Below are 24,498 nucleotides of genomic sequence, written 5' to 3' on the forward strand. Positions count from 1 at the left end.
AATCACGGCAGCATCACTGTGAGTCACTCAAGCACAGCTCCTTCCTTTCCTCCTATTGCTCAATTCACTTTGGTAGAAACGCAGCCGTGGACCCATGTTGACAAAAAGTTCACACACAAGTGGATACCGTTGAGTGTGTTTGTTCCATCAGTAGGTTTGCATTTGGATGGTGCAGCTCTGAGAATGAGAAAGACTGCCTGGCATCCTAGCGGAGACGAGCTATCAGAGAGGAAATGATTCGGGGTACCTCTCGGGCAGGTTTCTGGCTCCTAGGTGGTCAAATAAAACCATCCTTTTCTGATGAACTCTTTTCTTCTTTGTTTTGTGAGGGCAATCTGATGTACAAAGAATGAATTGGAGCTCAGCTGCTGGCCAGCATCATGAGGAAGACAGCCTCATCTCTGCTGCTGCTCTGCTCCTGGTTGTACCTCATTTCTAATGTTGGCCACGCTGGGAACCAAAGTGCAACACAGCTGTGGCCAGAGCTGGCTCTTGCAGCCATGTCTAGAGGGATGATAAGTTCATTTTGCCAGCTTCGTGTCACATGTAATGCCCCTATCTCACATGCCACCTGCCAGTAACCACCACTTCAGGACTGAAGAAGCTGGTGTCATAGAGCTTTGTCCATGTAACAGTGATACTTGCCCACTTTATGAACCCGTGATCGGGTTGGGCTGGCAGTGGCTACTGTAGTCTTAGGGGCTGCTAAGCTCTGCCTTAGCAATCCTTACAATAAACCGCCTGCCAGGTGAGTGAGAGCCATTCTGCAATATGGCCAATTGGAAAGAGGAATGAAAAAGAGGTTTTGGTTACTGAATTTTGCCCAGAAAAATGTCTTTAAAAATGAAAACACAGATATACTTTTTTTCTCAGGCAATGCCTGAGAATACAAAGAGCTGAAGCACCATAAATAAGATCTCTGGAGTCTATTTATATAATTTGAAACTCAAAAATATACTGAAATGCACAAATCACAAGCCTTAATTTTAATAACAAGCTTTGTGTCAATGAGATTGTTGTTATGAATGTTTATATTTGGGTCAGATTTTCATGCTCTTTCCAAGTTTATCAAGGATACTAATACCCATAAGAAAGTCCATTAGTCAGATACACTTGATGAAATTGTGTTGTCAGTTATAATCCTGAAAATTTAGATTATTTTTTCTATGTCTGAAATAATGACATAAAAAATGATGTAGCTGAGACCAGAGTTTGCTTTCACTTCTCTACAGTGGAGTCTGAAAGCAATAATAAAAAGGTTATCTTATAATAGAAATACCAAAATGGAGGAGAGCACTACAAACGTTTTTCAATAAGATGAACAGATAATCAGAACGGAGTGTTGCAAATTCTGAGCTGATAATTTAAAACAGAGTAAGCATTTTCCCCTCAGCTCTTCCATCTTTTTTGTTGCTGAGATTTTTAGGCCAGGAACTCCCCTTGGAGAATTTTACATTCCAAGTGGCTCATGTTGCCCTGCACAGATCACATTACAATCTCTAGTATGATGAAGGCGCGTGGGAGGGGAAGGCAGAGGACGTGATCCATAAACATGGTCAGCTACATGGATCCTGCTCCTTCTTCCATTCGTGGTTCCAGTACCTTTCAGAGCTTCAGAACACAAAAATCCTGTATTGTCCCTTTGACCTGAGCACTTTTTCAGCATTTGCACTGTTATGGGTTCTTTCCATTTAAAGAAATGTATGTCCGAAGCAGTTAATATACTTTAATATGTTCAATTATTTAATATAGTTAATAATATAATGAGATTATATGATCTGGTACCTACAGCAGGAGAAGAATGGGACTTCTCTATTCTTGGTGCAACCCTGTTTATTTACTTTATACAAAATCCTGTTTCCCCAAGCAGAATAAGAAAGAAAAGTACAACCAAACCAGCAGCTTCCATTGTGCACAATACCCACATCCTCCTTTCCAACACAAATCTCTCCTCAGCCATGGTTTCACAAAACAAAGCACTCTGCAACAATGCTGGCTTACAGTGTTCCTGCTCCCAAGCTGTGAATTCAATCAGGGAATTGATCTGACTTAAGAAAATTCTGCAACAAATGCCTTGCTATTTTCTTAAGCTGGGTAGATTTGCCAACCCAATTCAAAAGGACCCCCCGCACAGCTGAGGGAATGGCAACAGCACCAGATTCGGCTCTCTCCGGCATAAAGAAACTACACACTGAGTGAGCCTGGATATTCATGCCAATCCAGGCTCAAAGACAATCCCTTGCTTCCAGATTGCCTCGTGTCTTTTGTGTCCCAGTGGGATGCTGCAGACAGCAGAAAGCTCCAGGAGGGGAAAAGAGGAGTGCCAAGTGCCCAGCAACCACAGGGTTGCCATCTCAGGAGAATTTCATTCAGTGGAATCTCACCCAGTTTCACCCAGAAAACAATATTCCCTACTCAGGATCTAAGTACAAAGGTTACTTGGAATATTCAGTCAGGAAAAGTGATGACAGCCACTTCATGTAAAGCAACATTCAGCTGTGAAAAGGTTTTCAGAATCATTACTCAATCATTACTGATCAGCACCGAATCATTTCAGCAATGATTTCAGAATAATTTCAGAATCATTGACTGATTTTCAGAATTGTTGACCGACTTACGGTCCTTCTGGAACTCACCTATCCACTCGTAGCTGACAGACAATGCTCAATGCGTCTACAACTCCCTCTTCCTTCAGCTGCTGACAACCAATGGCCGTGGCAATAAAACATCCAGTTCTTCCTATACCAGCACTGAGAAGAAGGCAAAATTTAGTAAGGGAACAGAGTTCACAGGTCAAAGGAGTTAAGTGGAAAACAAACAGATATGAAAACACTAAAAATGAGAGAAACAGAATTGCTAGAACCCACAGTTCCTGGGTGCATGACTAGCAAGGGGAACTTCTCAGTTCACTTTCTTTGAGAGAAATGAAAGGGTGCACTGTTCCAGCAGTCCAGCTGTTGTGGGTAATTTGTGAGTCTTACACGTTTCCAGTTTGCACACAAGTGTATGGTAAGAAAAACAATCTCCATTAGCACCACAAAGTCCAAATATCCTCTGGCACACTCCAAACAAATGATGGAGATATACACTGAGTTGGGGGAAAAGCCCACCTAAAGGCAAAAATGAGTGGGGCTTTATGTTTGAAGCCCTCAGAGTATACAGGGGTTCTGCTAACCATACCTCTAACCATCATAGAATCATAGAGTCATAGAATCATAGAATGTTTTGGGTTGGAAGGGACCTTTAGAGGTCATCAGTCCAACCCCCCTGCAGTGAGCAGGGACACCCGTAACCAGACCAGGTTGCTCAGAGCCCCGTCCAACCTGGCCTTGAATGTTTCCAGGGATGGGGCCTCCACCACCTCTCTGGGCAACCTGTTCCAGTGTTTCACCACCCTCACTGTAAAGAATTTCTTCCTTATATCCAGTCTAACCCTACCCTGGTTTAGTTTAAAACCATTACCCCTTGTCCTGTCATAGCCATGAATGTAAAAAGGACCTTGAGCCATGCTGATGAAGTTAACCCTCTCTCCTGTGATTCTGCAGGAGGTAGAAGGATTTGGTGCTATAACTCTCCAGGTTTTCTTGATGCCTGCTTGGAAACAGCAATTTTGGCATTATTTTTACTCCCTGGGACCTCCAACACATTTGAGAATCTCTGCCCCACTCTATTTCTTGCTTAAGTAACATGGAATTCAGTGCAGCTCATCCCTGCCATGCTGCATGGCATGAAAATGTGAGGAAAATAGTTAAAACAGAGTCAGGGGTCCAGATCTCTATGCCTGGCTTTACAGTAAATACTTAACCACTTGGTGCCTTGCTTTCTTCATCTCTGCAATGGGTATGAATGCCACCTGCCTCGTAGGAGTGCTGCAAGAGCTATTTAAATTAATGTCAGAAAGAATACATTGAGTGTCTCAGATGGAAGGTTGATATATCTGAGTGCCAAGTGTTACCGGGAGTATGTCCATTTGCTACAGCTGAAACGAATCACAAGCTACTGAGCACCGAATGAAAGATAGGAGTGCTTTAGAGACTGAGGAGCCCTCCCATCTGGAAGTGAAAATTTCCAAGAGGACTCAGCAATATTAAGTATCTGAGGATGTCTAAGGCAACCGTGAAGGGATAATGAGATGTAAAACTGGCAGTGTAAGAAAGGATTGAGTGAGATGAAGATCCTGAGTTGACAGCCTGTCTCCTTTGACATCAATATCTATGGGATAAGTGTATCCAAAAGGAGGACATAGTTTATAAAGAAGGATTTGGAGAAAGCAATTACCCCCATTCTCTTCCTCAAATATTTTTAAACCCTTGAAAGTGGGACTACTTGAAAGTTTAAACTACTCAGATGTAAGAGAAGTTGGCTACAATGAAGGCTTCTTTTTTTTTCCCTTTTTTGGGGGTGGATTAAGTGTTCTTGGACAAGTTCTTAATATGTATTAAACAAAGATTAGGGTTTTCTAATATTTTCTTCCTCAGCTCAGGCGTGCCAGTCCTATCTTATTACCTAGCTTTATTTCAGACAGTGCAAGATAAAAATGACATTGTTCTTCATTTGCCTGACATTTCTTTCCTGGTATATCTAGAAAATATGGAGAGCTACTTACTTTTAATTATTTTCAAGCACCAAAACATGGTGTATATATATTTTTTTCCATTACATATCTTTCTATTATATGTATTTCTGTCTTTCCCCTTTTTTTTAGGAGTTTAACATGTAGTAACTCATTCGTAACAACTGTGGTCTGTCAATTGGGAGTGTGGAATATTGGACTGTTATGATTTCAGGATTAAGAGATGCAGGCAGTATGCTTTTTATAGAACATGTTCATGCACTAGCTGATGAGGAAAGAAAAGCAAAAAATTTCCAGCAATAACTATAATGGTGTCAAGTTTCTGAGCATGACATTTTTATCCCTTATTCTCATTTAAGAAACTCTTACAAGTCCTCTAATATGCCAAAATGCTGGTCCTTCTGGGAAGCAGAAAATGGCATTGTGGTCCAGATTGTTGGTCAGCTTGGTTTCACTGACTAAATGAGGCTAAATTAGTTTTACATTTGCAGAATATAATTCTGTGTACTAATTCTTCCTTATTAATTCAATCTCAATAAAAAAAAAATCTTTTCCATTCTATATTTGAAATCCCTCAATTAAAACTTGTATTTGATCCCAAACCACCTAGCTGCCATTAAGCTCAAACTTATTTTGATGTACTAACTACACATCCAAATAACAGATTAAGGAGATATTTTTCATATTTACCACATGCTTTAGATGAGTGACATGAGAGAGGAAACAGACCTTCCAAGTGAATGCCACTATAAAAATTAGTAAGACCTTAAAACTTTCTTCCTTTGGAAATCTGTGTCCTTGGCATGTGTGTAATCAGAGCTGCTGATTTTAAGGACCAAAGCAAAAGTTTACTCTTTTGCCTATTCTTTTGCAGAATAGGAACTACTTTGCTAAAAGAAGTAAAGTCTTTCTTATATCCCGAGTCCTGAATGGGCTCTACACTGATGTGTGTAAGACAGCACCCTATGCTGATAGGCTACACGCACAAAAAACTGAATTGCTTTTTTTTCCACTTGTGTCATATTAAGAAATTATTAAAGCATTTCTGCTTCAGATTAGTGATTGTTGTTTGAGCGTGCACTGTAATACTCCTCTGGAAATAACTGAGACTTGTGCAATTGTATCTGAGGTACAAGTCTAAAAGTGTGCACAGGATCTGTGAGGCTTGAATGACCTCAGCTGCAACTCAGATTAAAAGGGAAGAAACTACCTGACTAGAAAATGGAGTGCAAGTGTGTTTACCCATTTTGTAGACCATAGTGTAGTGAACGTATAGATAGCTGAGTTGTCACTGAAGAACTATTAACTTTAATCACAACTGAAGTGATATCTGGGTCTTTAATCATGAATAAATTCCTGCTCATGTTTACAGACCTTGCTGCCATATCACTCACCTCAGGAAGACACCCCATTCTTTTGAAGACCTTCATTACTGAAGATCCTTACTGGAATAATGGGACTCTCAATAGCCATCCACAGATTTGTGGATTATTTAGGGAAACTACAATTCCTGATAAAAACAGCTGCATAAAATTTGGGAAAGTTCCTTATTCATCACATTCTGGTTTTGAAAAACAATGAGTGGTTCAAATCTGGCTTCCAGTTCTCTAAATTTCCTAAATATGGAGTTGAAAAGAAGTTGTTTAAGATGAAAAGTTCTGCTTTTCATGTACTTCTACAAAAAAAAAGTACTATTCCAAATGTAAGAGATGTATCATCACAGTTATGAGACAAAGCAAGTAAGGAAACACTGATTTTATTTTTTTTTCTGTTTTGCTTCACCTACTTCTTTCCACCAATGTAACAAATCCAGTACTACTTCCTACTACTTAAATTGCAACATGGGACAATGAATCAATATAAAGCAATAAAATGGAATTTAATTAGAATCATTAGAAGGACATTCTCCGGTTCATTACAACTTGTGTGAATAACACTTTGCTCTTGAGTATCAAACCAACTGCCTTTGTGAAAATGTTCACAAATTTTAGTACTGATGTGTTTTGATCTGCTGCCTGCTGTTCAAAATTGACTTGCTTTACAACACTTTAGCCAATCAGTCACAGGGCATTGCATCTGACTTAGGTATGCAATTATGCCACAAGACTAAAAAGAAAGCAAATCGTGAATAAGAAACAGAAGCAAAATACTTTTTTCCAGCTGGTCTTTGAAAAAGAGAGTTCATTAGCAGAAATGGAGAACGGTTCAGAAACTATTTGCTAACAACAAGGGAATTCTCTCCAAAACTCAAATCCTCAAATCTGAACGGGAAAAGTCAATTAGCATGAAAGGGATCTGGGAAACTTTACTCTCCCCCAAACAAGTTCTTTGTTTAGGACTGTTTGCTGTGGCCTTGCTTTGGGCAGTCATTTAAGAGAAGGATTGCAGATTACCTGCAGTGCACAATGACAGGCCCTCTGCCAGGTGATTCCTCCCTGTCCTCTTCTACATCCAGCATGAGCTGCAGCAGAGGCTGAGCGCTGTCGGGCGTTTTGTGGTCCGGCCAGGATGTGTACCAGTAGTGTTTCACACTCTGGGATTGACTCCCTTGCTGAAAATAACATAAAGATTTTATATGCATGCTTGTGGTGAACAATTCTTTTCATTTCTCTCAACGTTATGGTAAAAAGACAGTAAAAACATTAAGAGAGATTTAACAATTTTTTTTTTTTTTTATTAGACTCAGAGGATGCAATTGCAGGGACCAGGCGCACTTCCAGCGACACAGTTTTAAGAAGGATTTGTGCACCTGAAAACTTTGTTGTTTTTCCAGCTGTGCAAGTACTGTGCTGTCCATCTGACTACTGACGTGCTGACTGTGTTGCCAGTTGGCAATCATCATAGGTCTGCATTAGATCAGCAATAAGGTCTAGAGAGATCATCTTAACTGGGCTTCTGAATCTCCAAAATATTACATATTTCTGCTACCTTTTAGGGACATTATCATAAGGGTCTGACACTAAAATTACAAGAGTATTTAAGTTAAAGGTGCAGAAGAACTGCCCTTCTAGATTAATCAAACATCCCAGTTTGTCCAGTTATTCTCCCCAAGAGAGGCTGCTACCACTTTCATCAACAAGCAAAGGGGCTAAATATGGGCTAAGACTAATTTGTGTTGGATAATATGACTTCTGGCCACTTCTCACTGCCTGGGCTGAAACACCAAGCAAATTTCCCCAATTCATTATTTACTGTAATGCTCTGTCAGGAGCAGCAGATGATGCAATCTGATAGCATCTAAGTGTAACGTGGGGAGCAACTTAGAAGAGGAGCATCTGCCTTATTTTGCACAGTTAATATTTAGCCAGAACCATGGAAGCATGAAGCTATCCTTATATACTCCTTATATTTTTAGCTTCTCAAATGGGCTATAGGTGCATTCAGCACATAACATGAGCAGCTTATCTTTTTCAGAATGATGCTGTGCTAATTCTTTCATTAACTAAAATCACTTTGTATCGCCCAGCAATACAATAACTGTTCCAGCGCTTTGGTCTCAATCATACCTTGCAGCTGAGAGCTTCATAGCTCAGTTACTTTTCCCTTAAAAATTTATGCCCTTTAAAAAGACCACTTTAACTTTATTTAACATTAAAAAAAAAAAAGCATTAGGAATAATGCTTCTCAAATGCAGACTGTTACCTTTATTGTAAGCTGACGGACAGTATAGTTCTCGCATTCTTGCACACTGTTAACAAGGACTTCAACCTTCCCATAGATTCCTCTTTTTTCTGGCCAATAGAGCACGCATTTCTGGAAAGCAAGCATGAGTGTCGTCAATAAACTGGATCCTGGAGCCATATTCATATCCAATTTTTACACAGAATGTATTTGTCTGGAAAGTTCAGATTAATTCAACCAAGGTGTTATTCATGTCAGAAGCATTCCGAAATAAGATATTGCGGGGTTCTTAATGAATGACTTAGGCCTGATCTTCAGGATCTGCGTTTTTCAAATATGGATCTCTACCACTGAACACTTTGAACAATTGTTTTTATTCTTAACAGCTCAAAGAAGTTCAGTTAAAAGAATTATTTTCCACATTCAAAATAAAAGATATTTTTTCCTAGAACATTCTTTAATTAATTCATAGAATCAAATTTATAAAGTTTACTCTTCCCAAACGGGATTTCCTTCTGAGCAAGAGATTCAGAATTTGTCCCCTCCTCACAAGACTTTTTATCCTCTTTACTCTCCTGAGCCCTGATACAACAAAGCATGTAAATGTGCCCTTAGATCTTACTGAATTCAGTGGGACTTAATGAGCATGTTAAAGTATTTTGCAGAAACTGAGTTGTCTACTATATAACTTTCTGGAAATGAATGTTAAAAAAAATTCCATCAGTCTTGTTAGGGCTACACAAAATTATATACAGAATTCTTAATGAATCAGTAGTGTTATACTATTTCAGCAATGTATCTGATAAGCATCTACTAAAAAGATGAAAAAATAGTATTTACAATATGAACTGTTTTATTTTTCCCCTGCAGTAGTTTGCTTATCTTCAAGTCAACTGCAGCTTCATATTCATTTCCATTAAAGTATCTCTATAGTCTGTCTGAAAACAAACCTGTTATATAAATACTACTCTAAAAATAGATGTCTATTACCTTAAGAGTATAAGGTGTTTGAAAGCCACATTTTCTGAAATAATGCTGGCCAATCTGACTTGTTCATTAAATAAAAATAAAAAACCCCAAATCCAACAATTAAAGAAAACCACCTTTTTAACATCCAATGCCTAGGTAAAACAAAACCACTGACACAACAGAGAGTTCTACAATAACAGGAATCCCAGAAAGAACTTGCTTGTATTTCCTCACAAACTCTTGCTGAAGAAACTGGTATATATTTAGACAGCAGCCTACATTACACAGCAAAATGAAACAATCCCTTTAATATAATGAACTGCCATAAAGCATGACTCCCAGTAAATCCTGCTAAAAACCAACCAGAAAAAACTATCAGTGAATTGCAAGGCTTTGCCACCAGGTGTGATCTTTAAGCTGTTACTCTACTTGATAACCCAATAGCTGATTGAAGCGAATCATCTCTGCTGCATAAATACTTTTCTAAAAATAGATGCTCATTACCTTAATAGTGTAAGGTGTGTGAGAGCCGCATTTTCTGAAAGAATGCTGGCCAATCTGACTGGTTTCGTTCAAATCCTGTCTTTTGCAGAATTACTCGGACATCCTAAATTTGCCGTCTCCCCGAAGACATCAAGAATGGCAATAAAATACTCAGAAATTTGTATGAAAAAAAGTGTTCCCAAGTTCCACAGTCCCCCCCCATGTGACACATATAGCCACTATCATCTGCCAGATCTGCAACTCATGCCCCTCCCTGGGAGTGCAGTTTTCAGTGCTAATATGGGAAAAAGAAAAGTCTAAATACACAATTGTGCCCTGACAATCAACAATAGTTGAATCAGCCCCTGAGACTTCTTGATAAATGCAAGCATGCGACGCTCACTACAAAGCCTTCAGGCACTCCAGAAGAGTGTTTTTCTTGACTCTTTCCTTGGCGACTTGTGCTGGGTGGACAATGAAATGGGCTGTTCATTAAAATAACTTTCATTTAACAGTCTGTCTACATTTAGTGAGATACAATGGATTATTTTTAACACAGTCTCCGTGCACCTTTTTAAAATACCATTTGTTACTGCTTCAAAAAAATAGGCTTGAAAATAGAGCTGGGATCAGCTGGTTCAGGCACTTCTAAGAAGACAGATATTTGGGGGAATGAGCATGTTTTTTGAAAGTTATTTTAATAAAGGGATAAAGATGGAGATGGGAGGGATAAACATATCTGACCTATAAAAAATCATATAGAAAATCCTATGAGCATCAGCAAAGAAAGAGTAAATTGCCTCAAGCTATTGCTTGAACCTTAGAGAAAAATCCACTGGTCTCAGGTAAGTATATTTTAAACCTGTCCAAAAGCCAAACACAGTGGTTAAGAAGGGTGCGTTCTAGTACTCACTAAAATCTTATCGCCTACAGTGTATATCAGAAAAAAGAAAGAACTCACTTGTACTTATCATTGCGTAGAATCATAGAATCGTTTAGGTTGGAAAAGACCTTTAAGATCATCAAGTCCAACCATTAACCTAACACTGCCATCCCACCGCTAAACCATGTCCCTAAGCACCTCATCTGCCTGGCTTTTAAACACCTCCAGGGATGAGGACTCAAGCACTTCCCTGGGCAGCCCATTCCAATGCTTGACAGCCTTTAAATTGAAAAAATTTTTCCTAATGTCCAACCTAAGCCTCCCCTGGAGCAATTTGAGGCCACTTCCCCTTGTCCTGTCGCCTGTTACCTGGGAGAAGAGCCCACCCCCCGCCTGGCTACAGCCTCCTGTCAGGCAGTTGTAGAGGGCGATAAGGTCTCCCCTCAGCCTCCTCTTCTCCAGGCTAAACAGCCCCAGTTCCCTCAGCCTCTCCAGACCCTTCACCAGCTTTGTTGCTCTCCTCCAGACATGTTCCAGCAACAAAATGTCTTTCTTGTAGTGAGGGGCCCAAAACCGTACACACTAGTCCTCCACCTCCACTCTTTGTGGTGGTCCTGATTCTGTTCCTTGCTGTTCTTTCAGGCTGCGTAGTTTCCCTTTCAGCACATTCATCTATTACAGCACTTTCTAAAAAGGTCACATATTTTGTGAGCTTGGGATTGCACGTACAATCCTTTATGTAGTCAGCAAACATATAACAGCTATAAGCAGGATTTTTTAAAAACGCTTAAGCTAAAAAAAAAAAAATCCTAACCAACTTGCATGGCAGCCAAATATGGGAATATTCTTACTTTCACATGGAAAATCTCATCTTCCTGCTGTCTTTCAAATTCCCCCCTCAGATTCATTTCCATTGGTTAGCTTTTTGCTAATAAATGATTATTTATTTCTGATCTGGTGCCTGACCTTTTTTTTTAAAAAAAACCCGAAAACATCAACCACATTCCCTGACCCGAACAGGAAGTTTATACAAGAAATGGTCTCTCACATGGCCTTTCATTGATTTCAGCCTTTGTCCTTCCCCCTGCAACAGGGCTGCAGGCTTAGGCTCCCTCCGTCCCCTGTCCTGTCTCCTTGCGCACCCCATCCCATGCCCATGGGAGCTCTCCTGAGCAGAATCTGGCCCTGCCTTGGGCCGGGGCTGGCACCTGCTGTTTGCCGCGGTCGGTCTGGGCTCAGGACCACAGGCTTTTTTAACTTGCCAGAAGCGCTCCTATTGCAGCCTGGTCCCCCCAGTTATGCTGAAGGCGCTCTCAGCTGACATTGTTATTTACCTGCTTTACTTTCCCTGGATTGGAGCCTGAACAAAATTAGTTTGACAATTCTCAAATATTTGTGAAGTTGCTTTACTTCAGCTCCACTTCTTGTTTAGTTTTCCATATAGCTATGCCAACAAATTTACACTTTAAATGTCCCAATAAGCAGGCCAACACACCACAGTAATGAATAATTACAACAAAGCTTCATTTCAGAATCCCTTTTTACTCCTGCCCTCTATTTGCTGTCACTACTAACGCAAGCATGAGAGCTGTACTTTAAGAGGGCTTGCAGGATTTGCCTTCATATACTAAAATCCTCAAAGTTAGGACCAAATCTTCTTAAGTTCTGCCAAAACCTAAGACATATCTACGGTGCCAATACTCAACCTAACTAATAAGTAATCTTCAAAGAGGCTTATGTGAATTCTGTAAAAGGTAGGATTTCCAAATTCCAAAATCGACTTTGCTATGCATAGATAAGCGTGCCTATAGACCAAGTGAGGGAAAAAATGCTACATGAAAAAGAATATGAGCTTTAAACAGTGAGTTAACAAGATTGTCCTAGATAATTACTGACAACAAGATTTACATTATCTGAGTTGAATAAACACACATTGTTTAATGCATCTGTCAGTATTAGTCCTTTCTTCTTGCTGAATGCTGCACATTATTCTTTATTTGTGCTTCCCAAAAGACATTTATGGGTTAACAGGTAATGTTGCTGGTAAGTTTTGAAGGCAGAGTAAATGCATGTTATCTACAGAGTACATAGCATCACTACAAAAAACAGCTGATAAAACAGAAGTCTATAAACTTCTCTATAAAATTATATAGAAGTCTACAAAATTCTTACACTCCACATATTTGTCTAATTTCCATTGCTCAGTTGTCTTGACCAAACCCAGTAATATATGAAGTTTACCTGTGCCTTCTGGATACAGCTTTGTAAGATCGTGTCCTAAAATATTACTACAGAATCAGAGATGCTCACTTTCAGCGGGTGACTTATCTCATTCTCTTAGCGTGGGATGGATCACCCTCTGGAGGTGACTACTGCTCTTCAGTAACCAGGGAGGGTACCTAGATCATTAGATGAGATGTGGTTTTCCTCATTTACCCTAAAATTATAGCCTAGAATTCCAAGTTTCTCATTCTTTATTCAGGCAGAAGCTCCTTTGCTGTGGACTCTTCTTGCACGGGTAGATTTCCAGTCTGTTCAGACATTGTGTAGTTTTGAGGACAGGTTTTACAGATTCTGCTTAAAATACTCACAGCAGCCATAGTTCCTTCAGCATTATTCTTCCTTACAAATCAATCTCCTTTTTTTTAATCAGACTTTAAAATGAAAAAGAAAGAAAAACCAATAATTTAATGCTCCACAGTTTTTTCATACCGCTGAAATGAGTATTTTGCTCAGCACTCTACTTTCATATTATATCTTCATCCATCTTACAAAACCTATGAGTCTTAACCATTTTTTCATCTCCTGGAAGGAAGTAATGCTATAAGAACCTTTGTTTATCATCATTTCACACAATTCCCATTGTTATTGCAAATTCATCACATCAGTATATTGAACTAGGACACTAATGTCCCAAATAACTTTTCTTATACTAAATAAATTAATTTATTGTTGAGATTAAGGTTTTCCACGTGTCTTTCATTTGAGAGCTCCCTCATTATACATTACTTTATACATTACAGTACATTATAGCTCAAATGGAGGCTGACTGATGTTATACCAGCTGAGGAATGGGGCCCATACCTGAGAGTCAGGTACGGCGGTTTATTTGTGCAGGGGTGGATGTGGATGAGTGGATGAATACGCTTTCAAACATGAAGGTATTTGTATGTGTGTATACTGCAGATGTACCTCCCTGAAAATGATGGAAATAAAGCAGACCACAGAGAAGAAAAAGTATCAAGTGCTATTATGCTAAATAACATCTGCTCTTGCCTTCTCTATAGAGAGCAAATACTTTAACAGTGAAGTTAACACGCTGAGCACAGCCACCAGCTAAGCTGTTTTCTTCTCTATAGCAAGCAAAGTTTCAGGAGGAACCCGCTAATGGTGGGAGAGCTCCTAAGGTTTCTAGGCAGGGTAGGACAGCTTGTGCAAACACAGCCTCTTTATATAGCCTGGGAATGATCTGAGATTCCCCACCCTTTCTATTAGGAGGAAATTACCACTGCCAGGCCACAACAATGCGGATAAACACCAGTGCCTAGAGCCTGTGTAACTCAGGTAAACACAGGGCTTCCTGACACGATGGAAACCACTGGACACTTCTTTCAAGTCATTCTTCTTACACAGTGTCAGATGTGAGTGTTTAAACAGTCAGCGTTTCCTCAGTGAAATACTTATTCTTTGGGCCAGTTAGGCTGGGCTAAGTTTTCTACGTTTTCAGGAGTAATCTTTTTAATGTAGGCTTCTGGACACTTGTTTGAACAGTCTAGTGCAAAATGGCTCCTGGTTTGGAAATACGTCTTGGGATATTTTACAGGACTTACCTACTTTTTACATACAGCTTTCTTAAAATCCACTGGATTTTAAGTTCATGTTAGAAGCCCAGACTTATGGTGACAAAAAGCCAAACAGTGGTCAAGGGCAGAAGAAGGGTATGTCTACTGAGTCCACATTTAGATGGAGCAGTGAGTTTGAACCCTGGGAACGCACTCAGGATCTTGGTCCCTTGATCACTCAGACTGGGAGCTTTACCTGAATAAACTCTGTTTCTCTACCATCACATGCGTCTGAGTTTGAAGAGCAGGTGTGTGAGGTGCTGAGACTGGACTGAGGCACCTACCTGGAGCTGGGAATTGCTACTAAGTCTAGCAGTTTGGACTCAAGAAAAAAGTCAAACTCGTTTCTGTCTGTCTCTCTCTTATCCACAAGCCCTGTGAAGCACTTCTTAAACATTCAATCTTCCAGAACAGAGCTTTGTGTTGGCCCTTTGCACGGGAGAGTGATTTTCATTCCTAATGTCTGGCAGTCACAAATACGGACTCTGGCACTATCAAGAAAAGCCTGGTAAAAATTTACATGAATACTAAATAAAGCTATTAAAGATGTAGTTAGGAAATTATCCAAAAGTCACAGAATGTATAACAGGCAGTTAGACGGCCATTAGCAATTAAAATGCAATTGTTATTTCTACTTGGTACTAAGGTAAAGAGCCATGTATTTCCCTTCTGGCTAAGTCCCTCCATGGTATTGGCATCTGGGACCCCAAACTGTATTTCTGGGATGGTCCAGAAGATTTGTAATATCTGGAAGGGTTTCAAAACCTGCCATTATAGCAAAGTGCAAGCTTTAACCATGTCAGGAAACCTCTAATCATAACATTAACCATCTAATCTTTATATACCAGAAAGTAACAAGAAGTACAGAGGTGCCCAACAGATAAATGAGGTTTTTCTTAAAAAATTATGAAAGCAACAGCACAGATCTAGAAAATGGAATTCCTTTTTGTCTTTTTTTTTTTAAAATACAACTCTTATGTTTGGTATGCAATTGCAGTTGGTGTATTTGGCTACCCTAACATTACTTTTCACATTGCCCATTACCAGAGTATTTAAGAGCCGGTTATGTGGTAGCTTCCTTCCATATCTGCTAAGGTTCTTCCTACAGTATGCAGCCATAGGAATAATTTCTCAGTTTAGATAGTTGTCATACCTCATTTTTTTCTTTCAGCTTTGTGATCATAACAATAACAGGGCTGTCTTCTTGCCAAACCATCTGCCAGAAATCATTCACGGTATTAATCATGGGTCCCTGAGTTGCAATGAAAGCCTTCTCTTTACCTCCATATCCCTGGTTTAGAAACAGACACAAAAGCATTTACTTTAAATTCATGTGGTCAACCAAAATTGCAGGTGAATGGTCTAAAAGAGCAGAAAAAATGAATCTGGAATTTAAAAAAAAATAGTTACTTGAACTGAAAGCATTTAGGACTAACAGTAGAGCAGATCAGAAATTTTTCAGTAGAACAGTTTTTCCTCTGGAAACTACTTGGATGGACTGAAATGTTCCTGAGAATATATTGATCCCTCTCAAATTTTCCTGCTTACTTGTCTTCTTCTAGCTTACTGTGTTCTCCAAGTTGTTGGGGCTTTCCATCATCCAGTGGTACTTTAATCCATGATTTATATTGCTGCAGTGTTTACAAGATAATTTACAGTCAACAAACCACAGGAAAAAAAAAAAAGAACTATAAAACTGGTTTCTATGAAAATTCACGACAGGAAAAAAGATTTAAAATACATGAATGCTTGTGGAGTCAGGGACTCTGCTATGCATCTTTACTAAGGGAGAAGTGCCTTTATGAGACCTTATAGGAGGGACAACGTATCTGTATAGGGACTCCTGAGACACACAAGTGTATAGGAGGTCAAAGAAAGGTCAGGCAAACAGTGGGGAAGCAGAGGAAAGGGAAAGGCAAGAAGAAATGGGAAAACTAAGAGATTGCCTTCTTACTTTTGGGGTGAGAGGGAGAACTTGTGAGTTTGTGCAGTGATAGGGTGCCCAACAGTAACGCAGATCAGGAGACTCTGGCAATGCCTGAAGGAGATGAGTGAATGCAGAACGGCTGGAGGTGGTGTGGGAGCCTCCAGCCATGGGTCTTCCTTTTGAGTGCCTTTCTTCCTGAGAGCTGTTACTTGTTGCATGAACCAATGAGATAGATCCTCAGCTGGTATAAACAGTCCTCCTTCTACTCACCAACCTGCCTGAACATACTTTGTCCAAGACAGGTCTGTCAGGATCCCAGCAAGCCTAATGATGTTGAATACATGGATGTGAAATTTCATTTCATCGCTGGGTTGTATTTTATCTGTGGTTGCTGACAGTTCAACCAGTGTTAGCAGCTGGAGAAATCACCGTATGTCGGCCTGAAGGGTGGTGGCATGGGGAAAAGGGAGACCTCAGAGGACTCAAAACATGGCCTGGCTGGTGGAGGAGTTGCTCTCCAAAGAGGACCGCTCTACTTAGTTACATGATGATGTCTTTCATACAAAATGCTGAAAGTACAGGCTGTAAAGTGAGGCAGGGTAAGGGGCATGGGGGATGCGTATGTATATATTAATGTACCATTATTTAAATAAGCAACATTGTTGTAGGGCTCTGGGGCCAAATTTCTGTTGCAATATTATATTTACTCCAGCTGAGGATCTGGTACATAACCCTAATCAAAACATTTAATTTTGCAAGTAGATGACTACACTCCTAAAACATGACTGAAGTAGTTTCTTAGTAGTCTATTCAGCACATGCTGTGCCACGAGTTCAAGAAGGCTCTGGGTGTGCGTGTGTCATCGAGGATTATAACATAGCTGAGACTTAGAAATAGAGCTTTCCAACAGGGTTCACGCTGGTAAAGTCTTTGTATCGTGTAACCATTCACTATAGGGAGTAAAACGTGAACAAGTGTGCGTGCTGGTGCACACGTGTATATTTAATGTATCTGTTTATGCTCCTTGTCACAAACTCGTTACAGTATTTATTTAATTACTTAACTGATGATTTCAGGACTATCAATTGATACAGTTACGCATGAAAAAAACCAGTCACCACTGAACTTGTTTGTGGATAACATGACTGCAATGAGCAATCATACAGCTTATATTGCTGTTGACTCTGATCTTCTCTTTACCAAAATACCAGTATCTCTGTCACTGTTAAAAGGTAACCCTCTTTTCCTTACTATAAGGCAGTAGGACAATATTAAATGGTAAATACTGAAGTAAACAAATAGTAATGCATGTGTTTATTAATGTTTTTTAAAAACTATTTGATAAATTGTTTTCTGACTGCAACCATTTTAGTACATTCATGGCTATATGGTCTTTGTTACAAACAGCTCATGAAACTACTTCTACCACACCAATATAGACAAAAAGATTAGGAATTGTCAATGAAGATGGGCAGGAGTAAAATGAGTGGCACCTTGGCAAAACCAGCTATTCATGTGGAAAATCAAATACTGTCTCAAAAGCACATGAAGAGTGTACATTTACTTACCCTAATGTAGTTAGCATTTATGTAGGTACTCAAGGAGTCAGATGGATTTTTGGGTTTCAAATACACTCTGCTTAGAGGATCTAAGAGCACAAGGAAGATGGAAATTGAAAAGAAAACCCATAATTAGAAGATTTCTATAAAGAATCAAAGACTCGTTGAAGAAAATAATCTGCTGTTATTCGGGGTTGTCAAGCACTGAAACATTATGCATCGAATTCTTCCCTCTGCAAAGGATCATCATGTGTAACTAAGGCACATCTGTACTGGACAATGCTGGGCTGTGTAGAAGTGTCTCAGCAAGCCGTGGGCGTTGAAGCAAAGCTATCAGGTCCAGGCAATGTTCAGCAAGGTCTAGTCTGCCTGTGTTGAGTGTTAAGCTGACTGGCCTAGACTGTGTCTGAAACCTGTGTTGTATCATTGTACGGTGCTAGATAATTATACCAAGTCCTTTGGATTCAGCTTTGATATCTTTGCCTGAAGCTGTACTGTTCCAATGACTACAGTTGGATTTAAATTAAGAAAAGCTCCCTCTGCCTGGGATGAAATCAGCTATGTGTTTTTATACCAATTTAAGTTCACTGTAAGGAGCCGGTCTAGATAATCCGTATCCTTCCCTTCAGTCCTGTGTTCTCATCTGACATGATTTGTGACCATTCATGTGTACTAGACTGGAGACACAATGCCAAAATACAGGAACATTTCCATCACGATCTTCTTTCCTTCACTGTGTTGGATGATCTAGGGCAGAGTGGGGGCCAGTTCTGTTGAATACAGGGTTACTAAATCCCTCCTGCAAAGAAAGTTTTTGCTTGCTCATTTGTGATGATATGATCCCCCATGTATTACCCTTTTGGAACTAAAGCCAGTAAATTCTCAGTTACACAGCATAACAGAAAGGGATAAGGAGAAGGGGAGTGAGGTGCCTATGTTGTGGCTGTCTAGGGGCACACTTTGACTTTCTTCACACCTTTTCTGACAAAGTATTCTACTGTTAATAAAATCATAAGGAATTATTTCTGTACTAAAAAAAAAAATCTTTTCTTCTGGCAATTTGCTTAAATAATTAATTAGAATCAGCAGCTTTTTGACAGAATACAGACACCTATTGGTTTGGAAATAGTCTCTGGGTAGCTGCTTTGCTGAGTGCCATCCAGGCAATGTGTTCAAAGAGACATACATGGATGCTGAACTGGAGAGTGGTAAGAAAACACTATCTATTGTATGGCCCTGCTGCTTACGCGATAAATATATAATTGGTGTACGTATGCTGAAGAAAAACTGGTATTTTCAGAGCTGCTTTTGGATTTGTTTTGTGACTTTTCATCCTGTTCCTAAGAACAAGATAAAACCTTTGCAAATCAAAGGAAGAGGAGGGATGATCCCAAACATACTTTATGTCCTTTTTCCCACTGGAGGTCACAGGAATGTCTTGGACAAGAGTGGAGCCTTTGAAGGACCCAGGCTGGGGTTTTGAAAGTATGTTTCTTAAAATGTGCAAACCAATGCATGACTTCTAGTTCAAAGCCTGTGCGTGGAAGTCTTGTCCTCTGCGTGAATAACACAACTCTTGCTAGCTTGTGTTAAATCTCTCTGTACTAGCTTTCCCAACTTTTTCACTTAGAGGTTTTTTTTTTTTTTCTCCTTAACAATATGAGGACAGGAAACCTCTCATTCCTTTTCAGCACAGAGTGATTATTAGCCATTTCCACAAATGCCTCAGGCTACGTGGCCTTGAAAAAACACCCGCTTCCTCTAGCTCACACAATGCCTCTGATTCTGGTGTAGCTTGACCCCTACCTTAAAAAACCTCTCCAAGCAGACTCAACATCCAGTTTAATTATCATATCTTGAGATAAATCCCTCTGTTACTTAGGAGCAGCTAAGCCAATTTCACAATTTCTGAGTCCTCCTTCCAACTCCAATCAACAAAACAAACACTGCTTCTGAATGGGAATCTTTTATAAGTTAACAGTCCTGATCAGTTATGAAATAGGTAAGTGCTGCAAACTCAGCTCTGAAATGAGGAAACCTGAATGCTACTAAAGATCCAGAGCTGCTAAGCAATCATCAGACACAAATGGAAGTAATTAGCTTCCTTCTGAATGACAAATACCTTGGAGGTAATAATCTTTTCCTCAAGGATGGCAAAGTCTGAGAGTCTGAAGCTACAGCAGAAAGACGCAGATGGTGGCTGCAAGGCTGAATTCATCAATGTTTGTAAAGCATCTTGGAATGCAGCAGAGCTGTTAAGCACTTATAATTGCTAATAAAAAATGTCTCCTACAATTTCGACTGAGGCAAAATTACTGCTATTTTCTTCCCTGTACCTAGGAAGTCTGGAATAGCTCTCCCATTAGAGTAGAAGCAGCTTCCTCTAACTCCATCTTTAAGAAATTAATATTGGCCTGAATTTACCAGGCTGGAGGAATAGGAGGGTGTTAAAGGGGCTGTAGCTTGCCCCTGTGAGACTGCCCGGTGCAGGGAAAAAGCTGGTCTGTATGGTGGCGCTGCTGGACAGCCTCCCCCACTGCCATCAATACTGGAGGTTCGCCCACTTCATGAACACCACTTCATCATGAAGACCCAGGGCTTTGTCCCATTGCAAAGGCTGTATTTGTTGTACAGTGGGTGTGATGTGCTGTGGTTGTTTTTTTCTTCTTCCGCTTTGACTGCTACTATGTTCTGAATTCTTTAGGGCATGGATGTGTTCGTGTTTGTAGCATTTCCAAGATTAGTAATTTGCTACTCCTAGTCCAGTCCTAGTTGCCTTATCAACAGTAGGACTGAAATATTAGGAGAAGGGCTGTCCTTAAGGTATTTCTGTTTTGTGAGGAGGAAATGGAGACGAAAATTTCGTGAGTCAGACCCCTCTCACACTTGCAGCCCAAAAGATCATAAATCTTTCAGACATTGAAACATTTTGAAATTCATCCACCTCTATTTTGCCTGGGTTTGCTTGCAGACTATAAATGAATTATGGATACTGGTATTATTTGGTAAACACTGTAACAGAGAACATGGAAGAACCATACCAGACTGCACTCCCAATCTCTGCCAGGTGGGGAATAGGCTATTAGACTTGCAAATAATACAACTGATTCAAAACACCTCATGTATAAAATACCTGTAAATTATGCATAATTTTTCAGTCTCATCTGAATAATTTCCTGGCACTTCCAATATAATCCAGGATTTCTCAATGGAAAACTTAACAGATTTATCACGGTGAGTGCTTGTGCATTTTAAAACATGCTTCAGCATTACAAAATAAAGTTTCATTCATGCAAAGGGAATCTTTCTTATCTATCAGAAATAAGGTCTGCCTAATATCCGTTTACTTTCTTAACTATGCAGTCTAACATAGATCAGTTATTATAATACTGGCTATTTACAAATATTATAGATGTAGTGACCACAACTAGGACACATTTTATTGACTCACATGGATATACAAAAATGCTTCAATGAACCCATGTTGAATTCTGCTACAATTAAACAATTTTTCTTCTTCTGCTTTGTAAATATGATTTTTTCTTTAGTCTTTGAAAGCCTGATGGTGATCCTATTACCTTCATTAGGGAGCAGGATCAGAGCAAACATGACTGTTCATAGTCAGGACTGTAGTGCAAGGGAGATGAAAATTCTCGACATCAAGAGAACGGTTTTCCAGCATCTGTCTATAAACTTGCATAATAAAGTGCTTTGTTCATATGATTTAGATTTAACTTTCTCCTTGTCTTTAGCTGGAGTGCCAGAGGCTGTTTTAGCACAAGCAACAGCTTGTGGATCTGCGGGTCTGACCCGCCAAGTGCTTTCTACCTTCATAGAATCATAGAATCACTTCGGTTGGAAAAGACCTTTAAGATCATCGAGTCCAACCTTTAACCTAACCCTGACATCCCACCACTAAACCATGTCCCTAAGCACCTCATCTATCCTTCTTTTAAATACCTCCAGGGATGGGGACTCGACCACCTCCCTGGGCAGCCCATTCCACAGCCTGACAACCCTTTCAGTGAAGAAGTTTTTCCTAATGTCTAGCCTAAACCTGCCCTGGCGCAACTTCAAACCATTCCCCCTCGTTCTATCGTCCATTACCAGGGAGAAGAGGTCGACCCCCACCTCTGTTCTGCCGTGAGTGTTTTCATGTAGGCTTTTGCCCTGAAGGGACTCTTCAGAAAGGGGTAAGGAATGACATCCAGGTACCTTGAATGTGTTGCACACATGAAGATACCCATGGAATAGTGTTAAGCCACTCGCTCCTTTATAAGCAAGAGCCCATGCATGCCCTGAACAACCACGGGAATTCTGCTTCTGGTTTGAGGTGGAAAAATGAAGCTGAGGTCCTGCTGTGGGACTTGTAGCTGGGGCTGCAGGAGAGAAGTGGGCGAAAGTGAAGATGTGGAGTAAGAGGATGAGGGGGGGCTGGTGTTCTCCTACAAGGATGTGACTGTGGTGAGAGACTAGGAAATCTGTGCGCAGGACTGGGAACCTGCTCAGAGGGAATGAGAAATGTTGTACATGGATGGCAGAGGGAATGCAGCTGAAGATATGGAGCTGGGTTTAACAGGACTGGTGCATGGGGTTGCTGTCAGGAGGAAGGATGGAGAAACAGTGATTTTAAGGAATTGTTTAGCCACTTGCCTCCGTTCCCACACTGTCCCCTTGTTTGTTGTATTAGCATATTATTATAAAGCAAATAACACTTAGAAAACTTAAAGAGGCATCCTAGTGTTTTGATAGGAGCATTGGCTATGTTATACTGCAAGTGAAACATCTTTCATAGAAATGTAACACTTCCTGCACTTTATAGTTTTCCATATAGAATAACTTTCATTAGGCATTCATTTTATTTCACCTGAGTGTGTCCGAGTGGGTAGCATCTATTAACATGAACCTGCCCTCATGTACCCTGCCACAGAATTATCTCTTAGAACACGAGAACAGCCTCCACAGTGCAGAGGGTGGAGCTGGCAGGACTGGGCATTTTTAGGAGATAATCCGTCAGCTCGAACGTCACTTGTCACCACAGGTGCTCCGATTCAGGAGACGCACCCAGCGCTGGGAATGGAAAAGCTGACGCGGGCATACGAAGCAGCGGGTTGATATCATCGGAGCAGGAAACCAGGAAGGCTGTTCTATTTAATCACTCAAATCGTTTCCAAACCCTCTTGGACTGGGTGCGGGGTGTATGAGTATTTATTATGAGCATGTGCCTCAATCCTCAAAATATCTTCTTTGAAACAGCCTGGTGCTAACACGCAACAGACCTTTTGATTTCTGTCAAGGATGGTTACAAAGCGCCTGTCGGTGAGTAGCTGTGGTGCATGCTGGCAGTGTGCTTGGGCTGAAAATGTGCCACGGAGTTGGCAGCACGTCCCGGCTAACTGGAGGTGAAAACTCAAAGGCGTGCTGGTTCTCAAAGCTCATCAGCATCAACCACGGCCCAGCTGTCGTGTCCTGATTCAAAACACATGCTGCAGTGAAATAGGGCTCATCGTGTTTGCAAGGTGTTGCTGAAGGAGAACCTGACGGTGGCTGGGACAGCTCGGATGCAAGATGCTATGGGAAGGGAGAACTCCTTCCAAAAATCCTGGCTGTCAGGCAGAGGGAGGCTTGACCATATCCTGGCTCCACTGCAGCTGATGGCAAAACTCCTGCTGTCGTCAAAGGGGTCAGGATTTCACCCGCTGTGTACATCCTGTTGACACTGGGCCAGACCCTAAGAGACGCTGAGTTTTCTGACTGCTTGGTATATAACTTGCATTCAGTTACTTTCTTTATTTAATTCGCTTCAACATTCCTCCACTGCACTCAGCTGCGCACAGCTATTGCTTGCAATAGAGGAACTAACCTTGAAGTCAGTGGGAATTTTACTGGGGGCTGAAGGGAAGCAAGGACTCCACACAATGAGTTTCTTTCCCAGCTACATATCACATTTCTGAGACTAATCTAGCAGCTGAAGGCCATCAGTTTCCATTAATTTGACTGCCAGGCCTTTGTATGATGTGAACAAATTACAGTGCTTTCAGGCTTGCTGAGAGAAGTCTTGTCCTGTAAAGTGTGTGAACTTGCATGACTAATATAGAACATAGGCCTACAAGGACATTATAGAGATTATTAGAAAACAAATTTCTATTTGATACGATATGCTGACATTTAAAAAGTATTCTTCATTCCAAACCTAACCAAAGGGACGTGTTTACATTTTTCTGTGGGAGTGTCCCCCTACATTTTGAATCACTGAACTTTTTCACTTTGGTGGTGTCAAAATATTAAAAAACCACAACTATTCATGTCTATATTTAGTGCAATGTTAAAACTTCGGCAACCTATTTTGAATTTGAACACAAACCAAAATGATTAATAAAAGAGAAATGGAATATCTCATTATCCCTCAACAGATGTTATGAAAATAGTTTAATTTCAGAGAAACTTGTATTTTGAAGGAAAACTATTCCACTGAAAAGTTTTCAATCACCTCTAATTATAACAAAGCAATTGTTACCTCGTCAGAAATCAATAATTTGGGCCAATGAAAATACAGAAGCATTACAGCAAAGCAGTAACAAGTTTACAGCAATGGTGAGGCAGCACTGTGTGAGAGTGGTTTTCTTACTAATGTAAACAGA

The 24,498-nt window shown here is 40.3% G+C and overlaps 1 protein-coding gene across 1 annotated transcript in view; it reads right to left on the minus strand.

The window, feature by feature from the left end:
- The window catches only part of PTPRR (protein tyrosine phosphatase receptor type R), a 135,927-nt gene that overhangs the window by 3,656 nt on the left and 107,773 nt on the right, over positions 1 to 24,498 (minus strand). The window contains exons 8-12 of the mRNA XM_009646267.2: positions 17,867 to 17,946; positions 15,525 to 15,662; positions 8,216 to 8,326; positions 6,967 to 7,124; positions 2,637 to 2,750 (exon numbers count right to left, since the gene is read on the minus strand). Of these exons, the coding sequence (XP_009644562.2) occupies positions 2,637 to 2,750; positions 6,967 to 7,124; positions 8,216 to 8,326; positions 15,525 to 15,662; positions 17,867 to 17,946 (601 nt within the window). The remainder of the gene's footprint in view (positions 1 to 2,636; positions 2,751 to 6,966; positions 7,125 to 8,215; positions 8,327 to 15,524; positions 15,663 to 17,866; positions 17,947 to 24,498) is intronic.

Source organism: Egretta garzetta, unplaced genomic scaffold, assembly GCF_000687185.1.
Source record: "Egretta garzetta isolate BGI_Z169 unplaced genomic scaffold, ASM68718v1 scaffold68, whole genome shotgun sequence".
Classification (NCBI taxonomy): domain Eukaryota; kingdom Metazoa; phylum Chordata; class Aves; order Pelecaniformes; family Ardeidae; genus Egretta; species Egretta garzetta.